General features: G+C 37.7%; 1 protein-coding gene across 13 annotated transcripts in view; it reads right to left on the reverse strand.

Moving 5' to 3' along the window:
- ZNF407 (zinc finger protein 407) overlaps positions 1–18,756 on the reverse strand; it is a 449,612-nt gene that overhangs the window by 275,341 nt on the left and 155,515 nt on the right. For all 13 annotated transcript variants that reach the window (XR_012027907.1, XM_072819667.1, XM_072819655.1 and 10 more), the window contains exon 4: positions 2,499–2,573. Coding sequence is in view for 12 of the 13 variants with exons in the window: in XM_072819667.1 (XP_072675768.1) it covers positions 2,499–2,573 (75 nt within the window). In the remaining variant the exon portion in view is untranslated. The remainder of the gene's footprint in view (positions 1–2,498; positions 2,574–18,756) is intronic.

An 18,756-nucleotide genomic window follows, 5' to 3' on the forward strand; every position in this document is an offset into this window, starting at 1 on the left:
CTGGAGAAATTAAAATACAGCAAGCTTGCAAAATTATAGCCAAGGCATTAATGTTTTAAATAGGTAAGAAAAAAATGTTTAACTTAATTTAAAGAACAGTTATGCCCAAAATGAAGGTTCAAAATGCTGATAAAGAGTTTCTTTGTTTCCTGAAATCATTAAAAGGCATCAAATTCCCTCCCCGAGGTAGGAAGAAAGGTGGAATGGGAGCCCTTTGGCACTGACTTTGCTACTACAAAGTGCTAGACTTTGCTACTTGAATGTGACTCTCCCCAACCATGCAGGTCTACTGGGAAAGGACACTGCGGTGGGGGTCCCGGCCTTCTGACTTAGTATTTTTGTGCAGTGAGAGGGAGCGCCCTAGAAACAAGTGTCCTAAACGAGAAGGCTTCTGAAACACAGAGGTCATTTAAATAACAATTCAATGGAAGATGCCCAGTTGAGAGGATCTCAACAGTCTGGACTACATGGGGGTCAGGACCCAGAAGATGGTGTGTTTTCCCACTTGAGGTTCCTTTTCTGATTTTCAAGTCAAAACCAGATTAATGCCGGAGAAAAAGCTAACCACCTCTCAAAGGGTAGGAAGACATGCTATCTTTCTCTTGCCACTGTGTAGCCTCCCTCTAGGTGTCAAGGGACAAAATGAGCGGAAACAAGCAACTGTTCCTGGAGTATACAGAAAAGGTAATGGAAACCAAACAGTACATCTGGGCTCTTCACCCTACTGTCATAATACACAAGAGGTGTCTACTGTATTTAAGTGCCTAAAGGATAAAAATATGTATCAGGTAATGAATTTTTCATTGTATGAAACGATATGAAAACTTATTTTACCTTTTTAAATTCCTAAATAAAAAGCAAAATTTTGAACTGAATTTTGCTTTAAAAAACAATTTCAAAACTCCAATGTTTTGAACATTTGAGTTCAAAACATATACTAGTTACCCAGTAAGGGAAGTATTTTCTTTTCAGTAATCATCTGATCTGTTTTCATTCAAAATTTATTTGGGGAACAAAATATACTAAGTACCTGTATGTAAAGATTCTCAAGGTGAGATAATTAGTACAAGAAAGGACAATGGGATTAGAGTCAGAAAAATAACAATTCTAACATTCATTAATTAAAAACACTGAGTAAGTTACTACATATTTCTGAATCTCAGTCCTTAGATCTAAAAACCTGGAATAATAATGCACTGCTAATAATAATTCAGAGTGATTATTGAGATAATGCATGTGAAAGCAACAAAAACATAGTATGACAAATGTTTTTGCTTCCTCTTCCTTATACACTCATGAAACAAAACTTTGACAAGTTCCAAATTATAATTTAAGTAATAAAGAATTTGTTGAATTTTAAGAATAATGCATTCAGGATATGTTCAATACATAGAGTTTGGCTCAAATTAAATATAATGCTTCAAAGAGAAGTACCAGAAATCAAAAGATAAGGAGTAGGCATACATAGCACTCAATATTTTGACAAAATAGTCACATCCAAACTAAAATGCTAAAGAAAATAATATGCCTTCAATAGAAGAGTCAAGTTAAACTGCTTGTAAACAGAAAATATTGGTAAGAGCATTTTAAATTTTTTAAAAAGGCAATTAAACATTTGCAAATAAGGAAGAGGTCCTTGGAAGTCCTAAGCTGCAAACTTGTAGAACAAACTGCATCTTTATTGACATCTTTAAAAAGTACTAAAAACCTAAAGCTTCCAGGAGTGTCTACAAGAGTTTCCGATACCATCTTAGAGGATTGGGGGTAAATATCCCATGTCTTTGAAGGAAAGAAAGAGAAATTCTCACTAGTTCTGAGTTGTACATTTTGCAGATTCAAAAATTTTAGAAGTAGCCATACTTCTATAGAAGTAGCTATACTCATCTGATAGCTGACATTGCTATATTTCTGCTCACCTAATATAATTAAGTCTATGTGATGAAGCTAATTATGATACAGTAGCAGGAAAAAAAGAAAGCCTGGCAGTTGATGACATAATAATTGTGGTGTTATTTTTCATGACATGGCAACTATAGTATTATTTTGGGGATGACACAAGATGTATTTCTTTTTTAGTATCAGCAATGTTTAATTCTACAGTAAGAATTTGAAAATACTGCTTTAAAAATTCAAAATAAAAATACAGGAAGAAACAAAGTTTACTTTTACATCATTATTTTAGTTCATTCAAACACATGTGCAGAGGTCAATCCCCTCCAAATAAACTTGTCTACTGTTTCAACGTTATTTCACAATTTCACACATTCAAAGTCCTTCAAATCTTTGCAAATATTTTTAGATCAGAATTTTTAGAATTAAAAGGACATTAAATTTTTGTGGAAGAATGGTATGAAATACAATACTCAACAACAGAGTACCAAAAACTCAAAATATGATGAACTAATTTGATAAACATTCTAGAATTCACATCATTAAACATGGCCTAAAATGCAAATATAATTGTATTTACTAAATTTTTTAAAATGAGTGAAAATTACCTTTCTTTTGGGGTGCCAACTCCATGTTTGCCTAGTAGATGAGTATTTAAGTGCTTCTTCATTACAAAAGCAACCCTAAAGAAAGAAATAAGAATAATTATAGAACTAAAACATGACTCTGCTAAAAATATGTCCAGAAAGTATTTAAAAACAGGCATTTATATGTGGATATAACATGAAAATGCACATTACAGTGGCACTCCTGGTATAGACAAGGAGTCTATAGATCAAATGTACTGTCATACCTAAAAATCAGAAGAAATAACTGTATTTAAATTAACTGGCTCATTTTCTTACTCAGGTACACAAGTGGGCAGAAACGGTGACTGTAGCTCAGTCACTGTACTTCCCCATCATCAGAAAGACAAAGCAAAGCCTTGACCTAACTGGTACTGCCCTGTAATTGAGCCCAAACTTCAATAATGAAAGTTTGAGAAAATACCATTTTATTAAATATTTAAGGGACTATAAAAAAGAAAATGAATAACCTCCATGAAGCTTCCTTGATAACAAGGCAATAATTTGAAAAGAGGTCTTTAAAAATGATGTAAATGTTTATTGTGGCATAAGCAAAAAAAAAAAAAAAAAAAGTACTTAAGTGCCAAAAAGATATCAATAACTAAAACAAACAAAAGTATTACCTGACATGCTATCTTATTTTCTACACAAATCAGCTTAATTCAATTCTGAGGGCATAAATATAAAATGGACCAGAATCAGCAGCCAGTCCCTAGAACACCAATCTCCTTCCGAACACAGTACAACATCAATTTAATTACATCGTGATTATTTAAAACAATTTAAATCTCATTCAGAAGCATCAAACTAAAATGGTTCTCTTGATAAGCGAAAAAAAAAATTATGTTATAACTTTCAGTGTAAAAGGGCTTGCAAACATTTTTGTTAATTATGTATTACAGCTGTCCTTCATAAAGTTAATTACCAATAGCTGAAAGGCAACAGAATCTATTTGCATATGTACATGAAAGGCATGACATATGCAAAAATATGATTTTAATTAGCATTCTATGATATGAAGGGCTACAAATCAAATTGGCATGTTATAAGATTCTTAACATTAAACACTGAATTCATCTGGACATGTTTGCACAAATGGGCAACGTAAGGCTGTAAAGTACTGTGGCCCTTACAAAAGAGACATGTCAAACGCTAAGACTAAAACAATTTCTAAAAATGTGAATGCCTCTCTTTTCTTTTTGCTTCATGTCTGGCCTATTTTGGTTCTATTCCTTTAATATTAGGGTTTCGAGGCTAAAATAATATATTTGTATTTTTTAAATGACTGTGACTTCATTATTCAAATAATGTATTTGTATACACTGAAAATGGCACTCATTCTTTTTTATATATAGGTAATAACTATGGACAATACATGCTTGACACTATAAATAACTGAGCACACTATAAATCATTAAAATGGAAAAATAATGATTACATGTAAAGAATCAAACTGTGATGATATTAAAGGCTTAGCAAAAGTAATAGTACAAGATATTCTATATTTGTTCCTGCTTGATTCGGACAAAATAAATAACATTTTTCATTTCCTTAAAAAAGAATGTAGTAATAACAACAGTCCACTTAAGTCATAACTTCCCTACAGTCCTCTATTTTCCTATAATTAAAAAAACATAAAGCTAATAGCAAAGAGCAAAGGTTAAAAGTCCAAAGTTGCAAAGCACAGCTTATTTACACGACCAAGTATAATTTAGGAGATGTGAGCTCAGAACCACAGTGCAATTTCTAAAAGAAAAAAATTTTATTAATTAAAATGTGTAAGTTTTAAGAATTGAAACAAAAATATTACACCACACAGGGGAACAAACTAAAAAGTACAGAGAGAGGGAAAGCTTCCACCTAATATAATTCTTAAATTACCTGCTGAATGTCTAGAATACTAAATATTTAGAGGAATAACAATTTTTTATTATAGGAAAAATTTATAATACTAAAATACAACTCAATTATAGTCAAATGTAAAATGTTCATTTATCCAAAATCAGACTTCAAATAAGTATAAAGTCTTTAAATTTGGGCTACATGAGCGCAACTAGCATCAAAGTCTCAATGTCATCCTCAATTAAAAAATATAAGTCAAGTCCGACTAAAATAATCTCACCAACACATCTGAATATAACATTGCCAGCAAACTATGATTACTGAATGCAGTCTACCTCTCATTGCCACCATCACAGTGTTGCTTGATTATTTTTTAACATCGTAACTGCTTTGGAAATTTTATGATCTACCCATCACCAGAAATAAAACAGTCCCAAAGCTGAAAAGCTATACAATCAAAATGCCTTGCTCCTGATAAAATATTTCTGCCTTTATACACACATTGTGCTCCTGCAAGAGGACTAGTCGCTTACTGCGTGTGTCACTAATATGCAAAGTCAGTTAAGGTCGTGCCTTCATGGAGCTTCCATCCTATAATGTGTAGCTTCCGGACAGGATGCAGTGGCAACCAGCCTGCCACACCCCTGCAAGGACACACTGGTCACATGGGCACACACCAAGTCACACACCCGATAGGGAGAACGCTTCAGGACCACTGAAGTGCACAGTGACCAAACCAGAGTCCCTGCTCAGAAAATGTAAAAACAAGTGCAGGAAACAGACAAGAACAAAAAGTAAAACGCACAGCATCTCAAATAGTGTGATAAGCAGTAGGAGGGAAAAAAAAATGAAAAGCAAGAAGACCTGCAGCATCGGCCCAGAATCATTTGTACTCTGGACAGCTCTGGGATGTGGTCCGGGTAGAAGGGGGCAAGAAGTGGGCAGGCGACAGGGCAGCAAGGCAAGGTGGCCAGGACAGCAGCCGGGAGCCCGTCAGTGGGGCCTGCTCTTGGAGCCAGAGGCAGTGGAAGGGTAGGGAGGACAGGGCAGGACTGAACCTGGCTCAGACCCCAGTGAGCGGGGAAGCCGGTGGCACTGGTGTGGGAACCAGGAGAGACCAGTCTGACTCCCTGCTGCTTGGCCCAGAGCAGGGACTGGGGGAGGGACCAGGGCAGGGCTGGGTGGGGAGGGCTCTGCCAGATATATCCAACAAGAGGCAAACCCACTGGTCTTGGGGTCAAGAGCGAGATCCAGGCTAGAACATACGCTCTGAGGCAATCTATCTGCCAATGCCTGACAATCTGAAGGAACACCTTGAAATAATAAAAAATATATATATAGTGTTTTTTAAATATGATTGATTTCCAAGTACCAATAATTGCCTAAAATAGCATCACTTAAAATTGTTTTTGGTGTCAAAAGAGCAGCAGAGTAATAACATTAACACCCTCACTATAGATTTCTACTTTCCATACAAACATTTCATATTTTAACTTCCAATTTTAAACTAATTTCTCCTACACGATCTATTGATCTAATCAGAACCTCTTCCTTTATTCCTTTAGGTTTTATCACTGCAGAATTATTTCCACTTGAGAGTCATGAAAGATTATCTGACTGGTCTATTTAAGTAAATAGGATACAGTACCATGGTCCCAGGGAGAGATATGAAAAGCAACAGAAACCAAGACCACAGCATATCAGCATCCCCAGCTCACACACTCAAGTCAGGGTGTTCTGTGCAGGTTCACACAGGTTGTGTTTCTCCAGAACTCGAGCAAAGAGGAGAACAGTAGTATGTTTCTCGACTTTTTGCTATCTTGTTATTTCTGTGTCCGTTGTCTCTCTAGAAGGGCAGACGTTCCTCAAAGACCAGCCTGTAGGACAGAATATCCAGCTACTTGCATATTTCTGGTGATCAGGTCAATATAGGCCATAGAGTTCATGGGAAAAATAAATGGCCAAACACAAGAACACAGTAAGTTAAGAATCTGAAAGACATGTGAATGCGGGACTATGATGCGAGGATATGTATGTATACTCACTGTCTTACTGTGGGATCCAGAGCCCCCTACCCAGTTCTCCCAATGGTCCCCTCGACACTCACACCACATGCTCCCAAACTGCCTGTCACGATGCCGGCTTCACCCAGTGAAAAAGCTGGGTGAGCCAAACAGTAACATAACTGACAGTGTTCAGTCACTGCTGAAGAAGCAGAAAATTTAAAAAACACACACCAGGGGCAGCTGGCAAAGACTAGCCTGGAATCAGGCCCTGGTGGTCACTGTCCTGAAAAATGCTGGGGAACTAACTCCACACCCAGGTGACCAAAGCAGCATGTGTCTTGCCAGCAGCAGTTCAAGGGCAACGGCAGACAATGAGCATGGGGACAGAAAGGAAGCAGAGAGGCAAGCCACGGTAGGACGGCGCTGCCAATAAGCCTTGTGCAACTTCGAGAATACTGAGTATGTTCCCTGAGTTGCAAGCCCCTGAGTGGCAATGGCAGAAAAGCAGTGCTTCACAGGAATTTTATAAGAATTAAAGAAACAGGGCAGCCTGGGTGGCTTAGCGGTTTAGCGCCGCCTTCAGCCTAGGGCATGATCCTGGAGACCTCCAGACAGAGGGATCGAGTCCCACGTCAGGCTCCCTGCATGGAGCCTGCTTCTCCCTCTGCCTGTGTCTCTGCCTCTCTCTCTCCCTCTCTGTGTCTCTCATGAATGAATAAATAAAATCTTAAAAAAAAAAAAAATTAAAGAAACATCATAGCATGAAAAGCAGGTAAGGACACTTAACGAATAATAGCTAATAGTCACCCTGTCATTTATACATATATGTGTTTCTAGATACATGTGTATGTACATGTGTGTATATACATGTAAATATATATATTTATATAAATATATAGTGATATAGTTACATCTAGGAAAAAAACAGTTAGTGCTATAGTTATATCTAAAAAAAAAAAAAAAGTTCAAGGATGTCAACTACAAAAGCTTCCATCCCATAGGGCCAGTTAACACCTTAATTGACACACAACAGCTTTAAAAAGATCTCAGTTCATGTCTGTAAAATAACCTAAAAGGTCAAGATACAGGGATCTGACAATCTAACACTTCAAACAAAAACACCTGCCTATGTGAACACCAGTTGACCTGAGATGTAAACAAGCACTCACTTTGACTCATTTACATTAGATACCTCTCTATTTATATCAATCTCCAAGAAAGGCAGGGGAGGAGGGCAGGGAAACCAAGAAAGCACTCCAAAACTAAACACAGCAACAAGCAAAAAATAATGAATGGTCACACACATCCAAATGGCCACAAATCCATGGTCTGTTTTGTTCCTCCTTGACAGTTTGAGTGCCAAGTCTCGGAATTAAAAATAATAATTTTAACTAACTGGGAGAAAGAAAGAATGCCTTGAATGAGTAAAAATTCTAAACTTTAGTATTTCTTTAAAAGAAACTTATATTCAGTATTTTCCAAGTCTTTATGCACATATTCCAAACCCTAGAGTCCCCTAAGAAAGGAAGCCTACACAAAGAACTGCATCCCCTATCATCCTGCCCCTTTCCCAGGACTTCACTGGTGCTTTGCATCTCTGTCATAGACCATCTTCCCCTGCAATCCCATATGCACTCTCTGCCCCCTCCCCACCCATAACAAAAGGCCCTCACTTTCCTACCAAGTGCACAGCTTGGGTTTCTATCAATCCTCCAGGTGCCACCAAAGATGCAGGGGACACTTCAGAGGAATACCTCACAGGCAGTGTCCTAGGTTAACCCCTTCACAGTACTGTTGCTCAGACGTATTCACTCTGCAAGCTCAGACATGTTATCTAATAAGGTGCCTTCGGTTTCCTCATATATCAAATGGGATGGTAGTAACTGCTCCTACCTAATAAGGGTGTGATGAGGATGACATGATTATTGTTTGCACAGTACAGAGCATGGTGACTCACACATTCTTAACATTACACAAATCTTTGCCACTTTTAGCACTAAACCACCCTAGGCTCAAAGGTTCAAGACATAAAAACACCATCCCCAACATCCTACCTCATCCCCACTGGCCAGACCCTCTCTGAAATCAGGCACCAAGTTAGCAGGAAGAGGAGCTGCCTGCCACACTGTCCATCTGTTTAGGAATCCCATGTTCATAAGAACTATAGTGCAATTCAAAGTGATTCAATTCAAATGCTAATTAAAAGGTTCACATGTTTTAATACCTTCACTAAGCACTGGGGGCCCAAAACCAAACAGCACTCTGGGCCTGAGCAAAGAACAGAGAGCAGCAAGCAATGATAAAGAGCGTCAGGTGCGGGGCAGCCCCTGTGGCGCAGCGGTTTAGCACCACCTGCAGCCCAGGGCGTGATCCTGGAGACCCTGGATCGAGTCCCATGTCAGGCTCTCTGTATGATGCCTGTTTCTCCCTCTGCCTGTGTCTCTGCCTCTCTCTCTCTGTCTCTATGAATAAATAAATAAAATCTTTAAAAAAAAGAGCGTCAGGTGCCATCACCGAGATCACAAGCAGAGACGGCAGACAGCAGGAGTCTCCTCAAGGTTCCAGAGAGGCCTGGGAGAATGGTTAAACTCATTCATCTGTGCAGATTCCAGGCCCAGGGAACAGGACATGCAGTGGGGAATGAAATAACACAGGTCGAGAAAGACTGTCAGAGAATTAGGTACAAATCTGAGATTTAAAAAAAAAAAAAAAAAAAAAAAAAAACAGCAGAGTTCTAAATCATGAAGGGTCTTACAAGTAAGTCAGGCCAAAAACTTTAGATTTTTGTCCAGATTCTCAACATTTGCCAAATATCCTACAACCAACTGCTCTGTAGGATGTTACTAGTGATATTACCAAAAGGGGAGGGATGGTAGGGGGTCAAGCAAGCCTGTGGCAAGGCTGGATTAGAAGAGTAAGAGTACGCAGGCTTCCCATGTGAAGGAGCTCATGAGCACAGAGTCCCAAGAAAGGAAGGGGAGATGTGCACAGCTCTCCCTGAGCTTAGTGGACCACTGAATATTTTTGTCATAAAAACCAATGTCCATCTCCTAGAACTGTGTCTTCAGGACATGATATAGAAAATGCTGCTGTGGAGTCCGGGGAATGCTGAAGGGACACAGGAACATGATGGACACACACGTTCTAAGGCATCAGCTCTGCAGTCCGCGCTGGGATCAGACCTTCACTCAGCCCCTGACCAGTCACAGGGGTGACCCTGCACATCTCTTTTTGAATCACATGGATCCTCTCCTTCCTAATGTATAGCGTGGAATAATCCTACTTAGAAAGGTTTAAAAATGAGCTAACAAAAACGCATGATTTAGTGCTGTACCTGTGACACTACAATCATTCAATGACTCATAAGTAATACACGTAACGCTAAGCAACCAACAAGGATCTGAGGGGACAAAGGCGAACAAAATGCAACTTCAACTTCAACATGCACAAGGGTTGGAATCCAGGTCATGGAAACAGAAGTCTGAAGACATAATGTCAGCACGACCAGGAAGAAACAAGACATGTATTTAAAAATAGGGCTGAGGGTGCAATAAACTTCTCAGCACCACAACTGGGAATTTGAAAAGTTTCCCTCTTGCCCTAAAATCAACAGTACTGACCAACCAAAGTCATCTAATTTTCACTGAGCACAAGATCAGTGCAAGGAAGCAACTTAATTTTCATCACTGTACATATTTATAAGCAACATTCTTTGAATGCATTAAACCTCGAAAGGCTAAAATAGAAAGGATATACAGAATATTAAATAATGATTCTCCAAAGAACAATCACAATCCATTTCCCCACATAAGTTCTAGATATACAATATATTATCAATAATGTGATTTGACATTTGGAGCAAATGTCACTTGTCATTAAAAATATATATGGAAATTTTTGCCATTTTGCTTAATATGTCTTTTTCATGATTAACAAGGTATTCCCATTCTGAAAGTGACTGTAAATGAAGACTACTTTTATACTATAGTTTCACATGTTAATTTCAGTTTTTAATGGGATAGTATAAAAGATAGATGACTTATAGATTTTCATATTGCCATAAGTGTGTATTTCTCCTCATGACTCCACATCACAGGAGCAATGGCCCCTGAAAGATGTCCACATCCTCATCTCCGAAACTTGTTGGGATATAAGGCAAAGGGGAATAAAGGTGGCAAATGAAATTAAGGTTGCTAATCAGCTGACTTCTAAACAGGAAAATTATCCTGGATTATGTAGGTGGACTCAATGTAATCACAAGCATCCTTAAAAGTGGAAGAGAGATGGAAGAAAGGAATCAGAGCAGGAGATGGACACATGAAAGCAGGGCCAGAGAACAGTTACTTTGCTGGCTCTGCTGTTGCTGGGCCTGAACATGGACAAACCGGGCCAATCGCCAAGGAATCCAGGTGGATTCTGTTAGCCGACATGCAAACATCTTCCTCCCTAACAACCTTCTCCCAATGGCTTGAGAGTTCATTAATGAATCTTACCTGTCTCCATTATTATAATGAGGGATGCAAAATGATATCATTCTATCATTCCTCCTACATTTATTAGAGTGACATTCTTCTACAAAGAACTTTACCATTTACCCTGTCTCATGCTCTCTCTCTTGCTCCCTTTCAAGAATTTTCAATGGACTCTTGGATTTTCAATTTACAATATGTTTTATAATCAATTACCATAATTATGCCTTATTATTCCCAAACTGAACCCAAACTGGCCAGTGGAGATCCTTCAATGCTGGTTATCTTTTGACTTCACTCTTCCTAGTACTTGAGCATCTCCTTCTTTTCTAGCAGATGTTGCAAGCTCACCAGACCCCTTCCCTGCTGTAGACCTGGCACCAGCCCTAGTCTCTCACAGTAAGGGGTGGTATGTACAAAGCAAAATCTGGGTGCTAACTCTGATGGCTGTTATCGGGAGATCAGTGAATAGAAGCCCTTTTGGTGCACAATGGTGGAAAATAAATAAACAACACAAACAAATAAATATGATGCACATATTTTCTGGTGGCCAGGAAAGAAAACATATAAAGAGGATCCCAACGGTACTGGCTACTCTTGGTAATGAGTATTCATTACAACTATCAACTGTAGCTTTTCATTATTCTACAACACTATGTAACAGGTTTTCAAGTAGCATACAAATATGTTTTTATATTTAAAAAATCACATTATATACATATACATGCATATATATACATACATCTATATATGCAAAGCTTTTTTCTTTTTTTTTAAGATTAATTTTTTAATTTTTATTTATTTATGATAGTCACACAGAGAGAGAGAGAGACAGAGACAGAGACAGAGACAGAGACACAGGCAGCGGGAGAAGCAGGCTCCATGCACCAGGAGCCCGACGTGGGACTCGATCCTGGGTCTCCAGGATCGCGCCCTGGGCCAAAGGCAGGCGCTAAACCGCTGTGCCACCCAGGGATCCCCATGCAAAGCTTTCTATTCAAGCGATTCTTTTTGTGAATCCTCAAAGTGTAAATGTACTGTTCACTACCACTTTCTAAAGGCTCTAATAGCATGCTTCTTTGCACAGGTTCTAAACTACTCCTGAACATTCCCTGCTTCTCACTACAGTCAACTCCTCTCCTTCCTCTTACCTTCAAACAGTGACATTTTCATTTTTACTTCAGAGTTGTAATTCATTTCCTAGGTGTCATGCATAACCTCTTTGTGGATGACTCTAAAATATCTATCTCCACCCATGGCCTTTCCTGGGGCATTTTTTCTTCTCTGAACTGACAATACCTTAAAACACATCTGACCCTCAGTTATGATTTTCCCACACTAATGGTCTCTCCAAATTTCCCTAATTCTAGCACCAGTAACACCTTATCAATTCAATAATCACATCCTCAGGTTCATAAATCATCACCTGTTTCTTCACAACTGTTCCCTATCAAGACAGTATACACTTCTCTATCTGGTATGATTATACTACAGCAACCATTTTACGAGAGTGTTGAGGCATCAAGCTCTTTCCATTGCAATTCACCCCCTCTACCGCCATCACATCATCTTTCTATAAACAAGTTCACACTGCACCTCAGCTCATAAACATTTAATGATTCCTTATGGAACTGAATAAAGCACCAAGCCTTAAAAAGCAAATATTAGTTTTCAATAGTCATCTGAACCAGCCCAATTCTAGAATACTCCCTCAAGAAAACATCTGAAAAAAAAGGCAAAAAAGCTGCTCTCCAATTAAAATATAAAAATATCCTAAATGCTCAGGAATAATGACATGATTATATTAGAGTATTACCAATAAAAAGTACAAAAAATTTCTCAAGGCATATTAGATCTAAAAAGACAAAGACATTATATACAATGTAACACTGCATACAATATAGACACACAACTTTTATACTCAGACATATAAACATACGTATACATAAAGCAAATACAAGTCAAAATCACTTATCGTGGGATCTATTTTTAGATTATTCATATTCTTTGCTTTCTACAATTAATAAAAATTTTAAAAGTAAAAGCTAGCACACTGCTTTACACATGAACTAGGAGGGACTGGGACTCCAAGAAGGGGAGTACCTTTGACTCTGACAAGAAAATGTAAATTGTTTTTTTTTTTTTTTACAGAGAAGCTGAAGATGCAAAAGCAAGAGTCAAGCCTCCTAGCCTTGAAACAGAGCTCATCCACTATTATGCATCTCCTGCCTAATGGAAGAGTCTACCTCGTGGGAGACAAGAAAACAGAAAAAGACAAAGCCACAGAAACAAAAGTATTCAGAAATAAAATTGAGAGTGTATTAAATACTGATCTAAATGAACAGGACCCCTTACAACCTATGAGTGAAAAAATCAAGTAGTTGAGGTAGGTCAAAGGTTCTACTTTTTGTTGTTTTAATACACTGAGATTAGGAAAGTACTTATAAAATTTAAAAAGAAAATATTTATCCTATGATGAAGACACAAACTAAAAATTAATAACTGGTAAAACAGGTCAGATAAAAATAAACACAATGCAATCAGTTAATAAGAATAATTATTCTTAAAAATAAACATATATTTAATAATACTGATATATGTTTATTTCTAAGAATAAACCAATGGCCAATGGGGATAGAATGCATTGGTTTTATTATGAACAAAATCAAGATAAAATAGATATTTTACGTTCTAAGTGTTAGAAATCAAGATGATGCTATAGTTGTAGTGAAAACGTAAAATATGCTGCACAAAATAAAACCACCTAAACGAAATACTAAAACTTCATTCATATATAACATAAGTAATGAACTATGTTATATATCATCCTAAACACATTGATAAACAGGTTCCCATTTAGATTGTTTTAAATATGACTTCACATAAGAATTTTTTCCATCCACTTCTCTGGCCTATTAGCTAGCAAATTAACTTAGATGAACACAAAAAAACCTGAAATTTCTCAAAGGAATTCAAATCTATAAAAAGCTTTACATGGCAAATAAAGAAAAAAATCTACGATTATACGAGATATCTTTACTCCAAAATTCAGAAGTTAACACTTGAAGACTCAATTTCTCAAACTCCTTTACCAAGTCAACTCCTTTAAAAAAAAAATTATGGGCATTCTCAAACTTAAAATTATTGAGAATCCTTTAAAACTCAAACATTTATAATTACTGGGGTGCCTGGGTAGTACAGTCGGTTGAGCGTCCAAGTCTGGTTTGACTCAGGTCATGATCTCCCTGTTGTGGGATCCAGGCCCTAGTTGGGCTCCCTGCTCAGTGTGAAGTCTGCTTCTGATCTTTTCTCCCTCTCTCCACCCCACCACACCCCTCCCCGTTCACACTCTCTCTAAAATGAATAAAAATATTTTTAAAAATTATTTTCCTGAAGAAACAAAACTTACAAAATTTTTATTTATTCAAGAAAACCAAAAACTCTTCTAAAGTGTCGCACATCTGAAAGTAAGCATTCTGTGTGCAAAAAAGCAGCAGTGAGCTCTTAGAATACAATGTTAGCTACAGCAATCGAAAATATTCCTCCAGGAAACAGCAAGGTAGCTCAGAAATCACAGCACACTCTCACACATTCACATACACAAACCCACTGCATTTCCTAAACTCTCCAAGGGAGAAAACAGAGATATCTAGAGAATTAGCACTCTTCCTTCTCAAGGGTTAATTGACTGTCACTTAATAAGGGCTCCTATAAGAATATAACTATTAGTATTGTCAGAATTATTAATATTACACCTTTCCAAGAACCTTAATTATAGACTTTCTAACATAAACCACAGTCTTAATAGTAACAAAAGCCATCACCTCTTAGGGTGTTTTTGTTATATTTGTAAGGGAGGGAAATCACCAAGCTCTGTTCTGAGTGCTGTGTGTGTGTGTGTGTGTGTGTGTGTATACACACACACACACACCTTACTGAACCTAACTTTTTAATAACCCATCTGACAGATGAAAACCTGAGGTGCATATACTATCAGTGGACTCCCTCCAAGACTGTACAACCAGTAGATGGCAGTCAGCATTTGACCCAGGCTCTCTGATCAGAGCCCACACACTGCACTTAAGCACTGAATTGTTTTGCTTCTCTTCATCTTATAAATTATAATTCATATATTATTCCTTATTTCATGTGTCTGCTGCATTATATTTTTATTTTTTAACTAAAAAGTCACTTGCCAAAATAAGTAAGGAAATCAAAGATGAAGTGTATTTTATTTCTAAGTTTATGAACCAACACAAGGAGTAGCATAGGAAAAAAAAAATGCTGAAATTGAGAGTCAAAACACTGGGTCTGATCTGGGCTCCACAATGAAGAGTGACGTGGGCCCGGCTCCGTTAATAACAATGACAGGAAGGACAAAATGACATTACTCACATTAACATTATTTAAAAGACTACCATGAATTTAGTAAACAACCATATTATTGATAAGCTGTAGAATGAGGATTGCCATAACCAAGGAAATGATAACTAGAAGGGAATCAAAACAATGTTAGAGAGGTTCAGGAAGGTTATAGGGGAGGGAGGGAAGGAGGCTGAGACAAGAAGATGCTAATCACAAGGCACACATACTGAAAACTTTCCCAAAGATTTAACACAGAACCCTTTGCCTGGAGCTACTTCAACCCTTCTGAAGATGGCAAAACAAAATAGCAACCCTCTGTTACTGCTAGGTATTATCCTAGAAATGGAAAGCATTAATATGGTCAATGGAAATTAAAATACATACAGCACCCTAGGGGAAGTACAGAGCACAGCCTGGAATGCTAGAGACCAGGGGCTAAGTCCTGCCAGGGTAAGATAGGGGACAACACCATCTCAGCCCTGGCCATGAAGACCGTGTTACAGGCAATGTGGCCAGGGCTTACTGTTGGGAGCCTGGGGAGCCCTCAGGAACTGTCCGTTGACTTTATGGCTATGATAAAAATCAGAATTTGTTCCTTGACCAGGAGGAAGAGGAGGACATAGCACTCGCACTGGGCTTTGCACTTGTTAATAAGACTGTCAGGTCCCAGCTCCGTCTTCCCAGGGTATGAAGATACGGCTCACAGGGTTCTTTAGGCATTAAAGAATCACACAGTAACACAATTTACCATTTTGTCGACACAACACTGTATGTCAAGTAGAATAGTAAGTGTTCACATGGATTTCTTCAGATACATAGGCTTTGCTAACCTCAATTTCCAAATAAGAAAATTGAGGTAAAATGGAATTAAACATAGCAATGGTTAGAAGTAAATCTATCTATATACGGTACATAGAAACCTTTACTGAAGTGTCTAGATATTGCAAGAAATACAGGAAGGTCTCAATAAATGATTGCTATTAATAAATTAAGAGTCTCTTCCTACCCAAGCATATAATTCTGGTATTGTCTTTATTGATTAAATGTGCAAAAGCGAAAATACATGAGGGTATTTATGTCAAGGAATAAAACACAAATCAATAAATCCACCAAACAAGGATTTCCACTTTTTATATAATTTGTCTTCAAATTTCTTCCATGATATTTTATGTAAATATACATCAAGATAACATGAAATGCAATGGAAATCAGTGGGGTACTGTCGGCCAGCCCCTGGTTCTAATCATGTCTGTGAGGGATGACTCAAAGCTCCATCCGAAATCTCATATTTCCTAAGACATACTCTTTGGTAATTTCCAGTAGAAAACTTGCTGGTATACAGTGCTGAGCTATCAAATACCACTATTTCGAAGACTTAGTGAAGGTACTTCTGATTTCATAGTAATTTGGGGGCAAAGGGGTGCTTTTTAATTTATTGCTTTTAAAATAGTATTTGGTAAGCAATATTGAATTTGGAATTTGCATGAAAATTAACTGAAACCAGGCAAAGCACATTCAATACGTATACAGAAACCAACACATACTGGGCTATTTATAAATAAGAGTCAAAGGCTCAGATTTTAAAGTGATACAATCTACTATGGAACTAATTTGGCATGAACACACCACTATGAGACAGATATGTCCAGACAAGGGGTAATCTGTATCTTGTATCAAGGTTTACATATAGTTAAGACAAATATCTTTTGTGGAATACAATTATGCAAAAAATTAGGACACAATAGAAGGCATTTAATAATAAAATTTTATAGAACAGAATTTAATCTTTATTTAATGATTCAGCAGGCATATCAAAAACATGCAGTGCTTCAGGGAGATAATCATCACCATCAATTATGGCTGCACTGGAGAGATACAGAAGTGTCAATTAATAAGAGTTCTGGCTGAATTACTTCCCTATAACAATTTATAATAAACTGAGTGAACCAACTGAAATAAGACACACTCAAGAAATTTTTATAATAATAATAAAGTCAGGATTATTTTCATTCCCTTCTTAATTCCCTTATCATCTAAAATAAGGTGTGTTAAAAAGTTATTCACGAAGGCAAAAGAAACAAAAGCAAAAATGAACTATTGGGACTTCATTATCTTATCATCAAGATAAGAAGCTTTTGCACAGCAAAGGATACAGTCAACAAAACTAAAAGACAACCTACACAATGGGAGAAGATATTTGCAAATGACGTGTCAGATAAAGGGCTAGTTTCCAAGATCTATAAAGAACTTATTCAACTCAACACCAAAGAAACAAACAATCCAATCATGAAATGGGCAAAAGACATGAACAGAAATCTCACAGAGGAAGACATAGACATGGCCAACAAGCACATGAGAAAATGCTCTGCATCACTTGCCATCAGGGAAATACAAATCAAAACCACAGTGAGATACCCCCTCACACCAGTGAGAATGGGGAAAATTAACAAGGCAGGAAACCACAAATGTTGGAGAGGATGCGGAGAAAAGGGAACCCTCTTGCACTGTTGGTGGGAATGTGAACTGGTGCAGCCACTCTGGAAAACTGTGTGGAGGTTCCTCAAAGAGTTGAAAATAGACCTGCCCTACGACCCAGCAATTGCACTGCTGGGGATTTACCCCAAAGATGCGGATACAATGAAACACCGGGACACCTGCACCCCGATGTTTATAGCAGCAATGTCCACAATAGCCAAACTGTGGAAGGAGCCTCGGTGTCCATCGAAAGATGAATGGATAAAGAAGATGTGGTTTATGTATACAATGGAATATTGCTCAGCCATTAAAATGACAAATACCCACCATTTGCTTCAACGTGGATGGAACTGGAGGGTATTATGCTGAGTGAAATAAGTCAATCAGAGAACGACAAACATTATATGGTCTCATTCATTTGGGGAATATAAATAATAGTGAAAGGGAATAGAAGGGGAGGGAGAAGAAATGGGTAGGAAATATCAGAAAGGGAGACAGAACATGAAGACTCCTAACTCTGGGAAATGAACTAGGGGTGGTGGAAGGGGAGGAGGGCGGGGGTGGGGGTGAATGGGTGACGGGCACTGAGGGGGGCACTTGATGGGATGAGCACTGGGTATTATTGTGTATGTTGGCAAATTGAACACCAATAAAAAATAAATTTATTATTAAAAAAAGTTATTTAAGTTATAGACAGCATACAGAAATGCAAATTAGAAAAAGAATAACTATCCCAAAGACAAAAACAGATTGTCTATACTATTCAGGAAACAGGTAAGCACGTTGTTGGCTGTAGACTAGATTGTGCACCTCATTAGAAAGAACCAGAGCATTCTTTCTGTCTTTAGTTAGAAATTAAGTGCAAATTAAGATGATGTGTACAAATGCAAGTCTGGCAAAGGGAACAATGCTGGCCCTCTGTACCAGGACGACACAGCTAGGCCAGAATTCCATTCCTGGGATGTTCCTCATTAGGAAAGGCCATGAGAGAGATTCTGGTATGACATATGGAAAGCAGAGGTAAAGCCAATGCTCATACATGTTGTAATTCATTGTCTGGATCATCTGTCATAAAGCAACAAC

This window comes from Canis lupus, chromosome 1 (assembly GCF_048164855.1).
Source record: "Canis lupus baileyi chromosome 1, mCanLup2.hap1, whole genome shotgun sequence".
Classification (NCBI taxonomy): Eukaryota; Metazoa; Chordata; class Mammalia; order Carnivora; family Canidae; genus Canis; species Canis lupus.